This window comes from Solanum pennellii, chromosome 9 (genome assembly GCF_001406875.1).
Source record: "Solanum pennellii chromosome 9, SPENNV200".
NCBI classification, from domain to species: domain Eukaryota; kingdom Viridiplantae; phylum Streptophyta; class Magnoliopsida; order Solanales; family Solanaceae; genus Solanum; species Solanum pennellii.
The window spans coordinates 63,118,870-63,128,997 of record NC_028645.1 but is presented as its reverse complement, the minus strand read 5'-3'; the positions used below and the strand labels follow the sequence as shown (position 1 = coordinate 63,128,997).

Below are 10,128 nucleotides of genomic sequence, written 5' to 3'. Positions count from 1 at the left end.
GTATAATGAATAAACAAATCTTGGAATACGAAATGACACATTTATAGAAGAGAGGAGAGAGGAGGAGAGAGGGGATAGAAAAATGAAAATTAAAGCCGTTTAATTTTTTTAAAATTAGGACAATTCAAATTGTGACATATGTTGCCACATAAATATTATATGTCCGACATATATACGATCTTTTTCCACATATAATCTTGTCATGTTTATTAGTACAGAAATTACATATGTTGCGACGCAATACTATATGTTGCTACAGATGATTCGCTTTGTTGCCACATATAATTTTGATCCTTTCCATCATAATTGACATTTGTTTAAACAAAATCGAAATAATCATAAAAAACATTTTAATACATAACCACCTATCTAATCAACGGTTGTAAACACAACATTTTCATCGATCTTAGCTTTTTTTTTTAGTTCTACACATCTCTGGGTCTTCATTGTCACTAACATAACCATTTCGAGCCTTTACAATCCCATAATTCCATAGGAGTGAAGCATATCTCAAGCGAAGGGTGTCAGCACTAATTCCACATGATGGTACTTGTAATCCATCACTCAAATACGCAGCGTATACAGCAATAAAAGTTCCACAATCTCTGCATGGTATATCATCAATCAGAAAATATAATAACATCACATTTCGATAGTCGTAAGACAAAATAATATTGTGATACTTACAGACTACTGCTTTCTTGTTGGGCAATACCAGTAACATGACTGAATTTGAATGGATGAGATTTGTTCTTTCCTTGGTAACATTTGAGAACTAATCAGTTGGTTCGGTCATTTTGCTCAAAAAATCCACTCAACTCAAGGTACTTTGGCAACATTGTAGCCATCTTTTGAATCTCGGAGGATAGTTTTCTATTAGACCTATTGAGGACATGGAATCACACACTTTTATACACCATTCCTTCAATGCAACGACTGTCAAGACCCAATGAAATTCCGCATTACTATTTACAGGGACATAAACATCATCCATCAAGTGCCATGGCCTTCTAGAAGGTATAGTATACTCTTTCATTATGTCAATGATTTTATCTTCATATTCACTAGAATTGTCAATGTATGTTTTGAAAAAACAACTAGTGGTGGTATATTGATACTTAGAATGAATCTGCTGCTTCGACTTCTTACGCAAATAGTAAAATATGACATCCACATACTTCACACATAGATGAAACAAGTGTATCGATTTAATTGTATATATTCATGTACTAAACAATACATATAAAAGTGGACATGGATTTACTTCATCATTCTAGCACCTATTGGGTTGAGACATTACGTAGAACTAGTCCTTATTCATTGGAAATGCAACTACTAAATCAAGTTGGTCAAATTCAAGTTTTGAGCCGTTGCATAAGTAGTGATCCTCCTTGTTTCCTCTGCAATTGTGTAATCATTATAAATCATTATTTATTAGACTACAAGAAGAAATTCTAATAATAGTTGAACGACCTTACTTTACTTACTTTTTTGCATGATGCTTGTAAAGACCCTCGTGTATCCATTGCGAGAAGGATTACATTAGTTCAGTTGGACCCTCGCCGTCAATGTTAAAACCTTCAAATGGATATTGTCGCTTCACATCACAACTGACAACTTCGACTTTCTTCCCTTCTTTTTCTCTTTCGCTTTTTCTTTCTGCTTCACCTTCTCCTTCTTCTTCTCCTTCTCATTCTGCTTCTCCATCTCCTTTGCTTTCTTCTTCTTCTCCTTCTCCTTCTCCTGTTTTGCCTTCTTCTCCTTCTCCTTCTCTTCATTTGCCTTCTTCTTCTTGTCCTTCTCATGTTTTGCCTTCTTCTCCTTCTCCTTCTCTTCATTTGCCTTCTTCTTCTTGTCCTTCTCATGTTTTGCCTTCTTCTCCTTCTCCTTCTCTTCATTTGCCTTCTTCTTCTTGTCCTTCTCATGTTTTGCCTTCTTCTCCTTCTCCTTCTCTTCATTTGCCTTCTTCTTCTTGTCCTTCTCATGTTTTGCCTTCTTCTCCTTCTCCTTCTCTTCATTTGCCTTCTTCTTCTTGTCCTTCTCATGTTTTGCCTTCTTCTCCTTCTCCTTCTCTTCATTTGCCTTCTTCTTCTTGTCCTTCTCATGTTTTGCCTTCTTCTCCTTCTCCTTCTCTTCATTTGCCTTCTTCTTCTTGTCCTTCTCATGTTTTGCCTTCTTCTCCTTCTCCTTCTCTTCATTTGCCTTCTTCTTCTTGTCCTTCTCATGTTTTGCCTTCTTCTCCTTCTCCTTCTCTTCATTTGCCTTCTTCTTCTTGTCCTTCTCATGTTTTGCCTTCTTCTCCTTCTCCTTCTCTTCATTTGCCTTCTTCTTCTTGTCCTTCTCATGTTTTGCCTTCTTCTCCTTCTCCTTCTCTTCATTTGCCTTCTTCTTCTTGTCCTTCTCATGTTTTGCCTTCTTCTCCTTCTCCTTCTCTTCATTTGCCTTCTTCTTCTTGTCCTTCTCATGTTTTGCCTTCTTCTCCTTCTCCTTCTCTTCATTTGCCTTCTTCTTCTTGTCCTTCTCATGTTTTGCCTTCTTCTCCTTCTCCTTCTCTTCATTTGCCTTCTTCTTCTTGTCCTTCTCATGTTTTGCCTTCTTCTCCTTCTCCTTCTCTTCATTTGCCTTCTTCTTCTTGTCCTTCTCATGTTTTGCCTTCTTCTCCTTCTCCTTCTCTTCATTTGCCTTCTTCTTCTTGTCCTTCTCATGTTTTGCCTTCTTCTCCTTCTCCTTCTCTTCATTTGCCTTCTTCTTCTTGTCCTTCTCATGTTTTGCCTTCTTCTCCTTCTCCTTCTCTTCATTTGCCTTCTTCTTCTTGTCCTTCTCATGTTTTGCCTTCTTCTCCTTCTCCTTCTCTTCATTTGCCTTCTTCTTCTTGTCCTTCTCATGTTTTGCCTTCTTCTCCTTCTCCTTCTCTTCATTTGCCTTCTTCTTCTTGTCCTTCTCATGTTTTGCCTTCTTCTCCTTCTCCTTCTCTTCATTTGCCTTCTTCTTCTTGTCCTTCTCATGTTTTGCCTTCTTCTCCTTCTCCTTCTCTTCATTTGCCTTCTTCTTCTTGTCCTTCTCATGTTTTGCCTTCTTCTCCTTCTCCTTCTCTTCATTTGCCTTCTTCTTCTTGTCCTTCTCATGTTTTGCCTTCTTCTCCTTCTCCTTCTCTTCATTTGCCTTCTTCTTCTTGTCCTTCTCATGTTTTGCCTTCTTCTCCTTCTCCTTCTCTTCATTTGCCTTCTTCTTCTTGTCCTTCTCATGTTTTGCCTTCTTCTCCTTCTCCTTCTCTTCATTTGCCTTCTTCTTCTTGTCCTTCTCATGTTTTGCCTTCTTCTCCTTCTCCTTCTCTTCATTTGCCTTCTTCTTCTTGTCCTTCTCATGTTTTGCCTTCTTCTCCTTCTCCTTCTCTTCATTTGCCTTCTTCTTCTTGTCCTTCTCATGTTTTGCCTTCTTCTCCTTCTCCTTCTCTTCATTTGCCTTCTTCTTCTTGTCCTTCTCATGTTTTGCCTTCTTCTCCTTCTCCTTCTCTTCATTTGCCTTCTTCTTCTTGTCCTTCTCATGTTTTGCCTTCTTCTCCTTCTCCTTCTCTTCATTTGCCTTCTTCTTCTTGTCCTTCTCATGTTTTGCCTTCTTCTCCTTCTCCTTCTCTTCATTTGCCTTCTTCTTCTTGTCCTTCTCATGTTTTGCCTTCTTCTCCTTCTCCTTCTCCTGTTTTGCCTTCTTCTCCTTCTCCTTCTCTTCATTTGCCTTCTTCTTCTTGTCCTTCTCATGTTTTGCCTTCTTCTCCTTCTTCTTCTCTTCATTTGCCTTCTTCTCCCTCTCCTTCTTCTCCTTTGCCTTCTTATCCTTCTCCTCCTTTGCATTCTTCTCCTTTTCCTTCTCCTCCTTTTCCTTCTCCTCCTTTGCCTTTTTCTCTTTTTCTTTCTTCTCAATAATCATAGAAAGTGTTTGAGAAATAGATTCTTTCAACCTCCTACGTTTCAAAGGTTGTGAAGTCTTCTTGGATCTTTGCACATCAATATTATGAGACATTTCCTTAAAAATATCAGTGAGTTTTTTAACACGACTATTTAAATAATCATGTTGCTGCTCACATTCTTTGCATAGACAAAAAGAGCATTTCATTTTAGAAGATTGAGTTGTTGTCATGGATGAAACTTCTTGTATCGTTTCATCTACAAAGTAAATAAAAAAATATTGAGGTTTTACAATTCATTATAAAATAATAATAGCAATATGTTGCAACTGATGGATAGTCTGTTGCGATAAATTAACATTATGTTGCCACATATGTACCTGCTGTTGCGCAACATATACATCTTATGTAGCAACATATGCATCATATATTGACACATCTGTACAGATTATTGCAACATTTGAATCTTATGTGACAACAAATGACCAATATATCTCTAAAACGTGGCGACATACACTAAATATATTTTGGACGCCTGAACAACACTATATTTCTAAAATCATATCAACAAAGTAGCCAAAAAAAAGAACAACAACAGCAACAAAAAATGACTTTTCACTGAATGATAACATTACAAATACATATACATGAAGATACATTTCCTCAAATAAGGATTTTTTGAGTTGACTGATTTTCTTTCAAAAATAATAAATAATACACACATTAAATCGATTATTCAATTTTTACATCGACAGAACGTTTTATTATTCATTAATCCAAGAAAAAAACCTTTGAAAATTGTAAAATATTTCAAAAAAAACAACTTACCCATTTCTAGCCGAACACGATTACAGTTCAGAAAGATGAGAGAGTAATGGAGGACTGGAAAGGAAGAGTAATGAATGGAGAGGAAGAGTAACGACAGATTTTTGAATTTCTAAGGAAGAAGTAGAACATCCCCCAAGGGAGGAAGTAAAAAAATAGAGAGAAGAGAGGAGGGAAGATGAAAAAAAATTTCTTTTTAAATGATTTGGTTTGAATTATAAAAGTGTGCTTTTTGTATTTTGTAAAAGATTAGAAAATTTTAAAAATATTAATTTGGTTCCATATTTACCTAATTACATTTTAAAGAGAATTTGATCAGCTCTTGATCAATCTGTCACCAAAAACAAAAATAGACTTATTTGACACCTTTTCCTTAATTTTCTCTTCTTTGTCATCCCTCGCCAACAAATCCATCATTATATTTTATTATTTTAAATTTAATGGTCAATTTGATCAACCACCAACAAAGTCAAAGAGGGAAATCAAATATAATTAAAATGGTGAATCAAATAAGCATTAAAATAGGATATAATGAGGGGTGAGGGAAGAGGATTTTGGTGAAGATATAATGATTTGGATAGAAATTGGGTATGAAAAAATGGTGAAAGAAAATAAAGAAGAAAATGGTTCTCTATGAAGAAAGAGAAGAAGAGGTGTTGGGTGGGGCCAGGGTGATAGTAAAAAGAAGCTTTTAATTTTTTTTTACAGTTCAAATGGTGGTTTTTATTTTTTGCCACGTTAATTATAGGGAATAAAAAAAATTTATTTTAAATAATACTAAGTCTTTTTCCCTTTATATTTATCTTTTGAATTGTTAAATTTCAAATCATTCTCTTTTATTATCCTATGTGGCACCAACATGAATATAATCTTCTTTAATTGTATTATTACACCTTACCTCAAAGTAATTGAAAGTAATCGAGTAAAAAAAATCATAATCGAGTAAAAAAAATCATTACTATTCTTTTGCTCTAAATAATTGTGGTACTGGTACATATGTTCCTTTTCTTACATTTAATAATTACCCAAACTAAAATTCAAATGAATTTTTTTACTCAAAATCCATTTTGAGATTCTCCATTTCAGTTCCATTGGCATTGAAAGTAGAGAAAAAGCCAACAGAGAAGAAGCCAACGAAGGACAAGAAGGTTGAAAAAACTCCAAAAGCAGGGAAGAAATTACCAAAAGAATTAGGTTCTTCAAGGTGACTTGTTGAACACTAATGTCATTGTTCTGAATTCTGTATCACCGCTAAGCAAAAATTGAAGCCGTGGTATTTTTTTTATTCTTTCATCAATTTTTTGCCCCCAATTTGACATTATCTTTCATATTTGATCAATCTTGTTGCTTCAAATCAGTTGTTTGGAAGTCGAATGTGAATTTTGGTGAAGTAATAATGTGTGTTTGAGTTATTTGCTGATTTAATGGCCTATTATCCACTTAATTGTAATTGATTATGTTGTTGAACTCTATTTATCTTCTCTTTTTTTTTTTTAATTTGTAGTTCACGTAAGAGTGTGATGCGTGCTCTCTTTATTCTGTAGATGCGCTCCTGGGAAGGGAAGCCAGAATTTTGGATGTAGATCGATTAATCTCGCCCTATTCAAGTGATCGCCGGACAAAGAAATCAATTTTGAGAGATGATTGGGAGAAGAGGCTTAATGATGTAACTATTAGAAAAGAAGATACAGATAGATTGGTAATGAATTTTGAGAGTTATGTAGAAGCTGCAGATTGTATTTATGTATACGCTTGGATGGCCAAGTTTTGAAAATAATTGGAAAAGATTTTTTTCACTTGATTCCTTTCAATTTTCTAGGGGTGAGGTATAATAATTAAATCAGAGAAGACTATATTCATGTAGTAGCCACATAGGATAATAATATGAGGGAGTGATGTGGACTTCACAATTAAAAGGGTAAATATGAATCAGAGTTGAATAAAAAAAAAAAAAAGTAAAACGAAGGATAAATACAATCCTTTTCTAAAAGTACAAGGACAAATATGACCCTTTTCAGTATTTGAATTTTACTAACAAGCAAAGGAATCAACTTCAAATTTATGGATAATTAGATACTTCAAATCTCATTATTAAAAATGCAAAATTCTGTTTTAGAAGAATAAAGTAATGGTTGAGCAGTAATCAAATATTATAAGCATTTGCATTGCCAGAAAAGACCAAGCAACAATACTAGACTTCACACATACAACATTGAGAAAGCATAAAAAATCTGCAAGCACTGTTTGTAACATACAAACACAAGTACAATACAAGTTGACAATACAATTGCAGAATTCTGTGGGAACAAAGTATAAATGAATTACTCTAATATATTGCACAAGTAATTTGTTGAACTATTTACACATCCCTTGGCTGTTTTGGAATAAAATCAAGGTCCTCCCTTGCATAATTACCAGGGACAACAACACCACTTCTGCAGAACAAGGACACGAACCATTAGCTAAACAAATAAGAGGCAAATTCAGGATTTAGCGTCACTAGATTGAGTACAATTCAATTTATTCTTTTCCATATACATACATACATAATTGTAAGTCGAAAAAGATATGTTTGAACCTATAGCTAGCCTATAGAAGTTGTCTTAGATCCTGCTATAAATCAAATATAATGCAGGGGAAGTGATTTACTGTACCCTTTGCTTTTCCTCTGAGTTGTGCTTTTGTGTATTGTTAGATGTTCTACTAGGTGTCCCTGATGGATTTCCTTGCTTTTCCTCTCGGACTTTGTTGAAAATGTGTGTGTAGTTATCAGCAGATTGAGGATCATTCTCGTCCCACTCTCCGAATCTTGGAACTGCAGCCCCTCTATCAGACTGCTGGAAGACAGATGGAAAATTAATGGAATCAACAAACTAAATTTCCCTTGCTTAAACAGAATATATAGGGTGAAAACGTACATTGTCTTGCTTAACTTTGGACCTTCCAGGAGTAGCGTGACTGCTATCATAAGAATTGTTCTTTCCTTCCCAAGCAGGAGATGCAACACCTCTTCCAGCATTACTAACCTTTGCCTGGTAATGTGGATGCAGCGGTGATTTATCAAAGCTATGTTCAGATCCTATACTTTGTCTGCCAGTTCTACCAGAATTTGATCCACGACCACGTTGATGAGATGGCTCATCGGCACCTTTCCTTCCCACATTCTCTTTACGAGCTGGAGAATTAGCATACTGGCGGAATTCACCATCTTCTTTACTTAGTCTATGGTCCCGTGTTTGCCTAGCCGGTCCACCACGCCCAATTGGTGGTTCCTCTGTTTGTCTTCTAGGCTTGGATTGAGGAGCAACTTCAGGTGGTGGAGCAAGATTACGAAACATATCTGGATTCTCTTCGGGATCATTGGGGTTCATGATCTTTCCAGTACCACGAGTTTGCCTGGCTTTTTCAAAATATACAGTATAGGGCGTATTACCGTCATTTTCCCAATTGCCAAACTTTGGGACATTTGGACGCTGCAGAAACAGTTGGAGGAAATTTCAACATAGCTTTGGATTGCAGATTTCTGCTATGCATCATTAACACAAGCACTTTTCACTCCGTTAACGCGTGTATTTATTATCACTAAAAACTGTGTTTTTGTTATTTTGAATCTAACTCTTCATTTATTTGGGAACTTGCTAGACAGTCACATCAGATAACCTGACTAGCACTCCAGCTATATATAAAACTCATCTTTAGTGAAAATTGTATGTAAATCTACTACCGTCTATAAGTATTCAAACACCGGAATTATCGCTCTTTATTGCCACTAGTTTCCAAATTTCAATCAGGTGAAATTCATAGCTACAATGTATCAATATTGAATAAATAATATATAATCATGTATATACACTGTATAACTATGTACATTAAAAATATATTACACTCATATTTGTTGTTTATAAACACATTTTTACATTGCATAAACTATTGATGTGAGGTCTAAGTGAAGGCAGGGAGCTAGTTAAAGTGTATAATGCTTATTATATCGATTCACCTAAGATCTATTAATAGCCGTTCTTTTTATATGTTTGTTTTTCTGTTCAATGTCTATAGAATAATTAATATGAGTATGCAAATTACTATTAACTCATCGGTGAAATTAATTAGATTTGAGGACTTAAAACTAAGAAAGAAAAACATACGAGGGTGTGTTTGGTATAAAGAAAAATATCAAAGCAAAATCAATGGCCTTCATATCTCTCACTATTTGATGGTAAAATTGTTGATTCAATTGATGAATTGGAAACTTAATTGAAGAATTATTTTGATATTTAATTTTATCTGATCAATACAAGTTTTGTCTAATCTTTTCCTCCTTCCCCCAACTATATTTAGCATCAACTCCCACCTTAGTGTATTCAGCATTTCATTTCTTAATTCACTAGACACCTATCAAGCTAGGACGGACCCCAGACGGATAGCGAGGGGGTCATCTGAACTTTCTAAATACTTAAAAATTACAAGGTAGGTTGATTTTGAATCTTCTAATTTTGACTTAGCTTAATGATTGACGTGTTCAAAATTCACCTTGAGATTCCAAGTCTCAAGAAATACATTATTATTTTTCAAACTCTTACTGAAAATCTTAAATCCCACCATTACAATCAAATATTGACTATCAAAATCATAAAATAAAATTGAAGCAAAAGCAGAAAACTAACATATATATATAATGAATACAAATGTGTTATTGGAGGCTCTCTATTTAATTAGTGAAATATTACCTACCAAAACAATTAACATAATTCCACATTAAATAGATGATAGATTTTTATAGCTTCAAACCTCAAATTTTATTTTGAATAGACTTAATCATCATATATAATATGTCTCACTTAATTTAGAGAAAAGTAAATGATAAATTACTTTTGAAATAGATTCAATATACTACAAAAAAATAAATATAAAATCATGATGATGTAGTAATAAAATAGAAGAAGAAAAGTAGATAATGAATTTGTTGATGAACAAGAAGAAATAGGAAAACGTACAGCCATTGTGGTTCACCAAATGAATGATCAAAGCCGCAGAGAGAAAAAGAGGAGGCGAAGATGAGAATTAAAGAAGAAATAGTTAGGTAGTACCAATAATTATTATAATGAAATAGAGGTTCATCAACCATTGACCGGCGCCACCGGTAATCTTTTGACTATTCTTCCCCTCTTACGTACTCTTCTACCTCATGCACTTACCGCACCTTTCTTTCTTTTTTATATAATAATATATTAACGGTAATTTTACGAGTGAAGCCTAAAGAGAGTAGGATGTAATGAAGTCAAAAATGTAAATTTTCAATAAGAATAATATAATATAACGTTAGATTAATAAAAGATAATCTAACATTTCGATCTGGGGATTGTAATTTTTTTTACCGATGCACAAAGAAAATATTTTGTTGC

General features: G+C 34.4%; 1 protein-coding gene and 1 pseudogene across 2 annotated transcripts; both read right to left on the bottom strand.

Annotated features, from left to right (window-relative positions):
* Positions 1–406: 406 nt before the first annotated feature.
* On the bottom strand, positions 407–1,036 carry LOC107030267 (annotated as a pseudogene).
* Positions 1,037–6,858: 5,822 nt separating this feature from the next.
* Positions 6,859–9,852, bottom strand: LOC107029636 (RPM1-interacting protein 4). 2 transcript variants are annotated; one of them, XM_015231067.2, is made up of 4 exons: positions 9,721–9,852; positions 7,645–8,199; positions 7,381–7,563; positions 6,859–7,161 (listed from the first exon to the last, which is right to left on the bottom strand). In XM_015231067.2, exons 1-4 carry the CDS (start codon positions 9,724–9,726, stop codon positions 7,138–7,140), a joined length of 768 nt encoding a protein of 255 aa, XP_015086553.1. In that variant the 5' UTR covers positions 9,727–9,852; the 3' UTR covers positions 6,859–7,137. The 2 variants fall into 2 exon arrangements, with proteins under 2 accessions (XP_015086553.1, XP_015086554.1); XM_015231068.2 differs by having other exon boundaries at positions 7,381–7,560; positions 9,721–9,851.
* Positions 9,853–10,128: the final 276 nt, after the last annotated feature.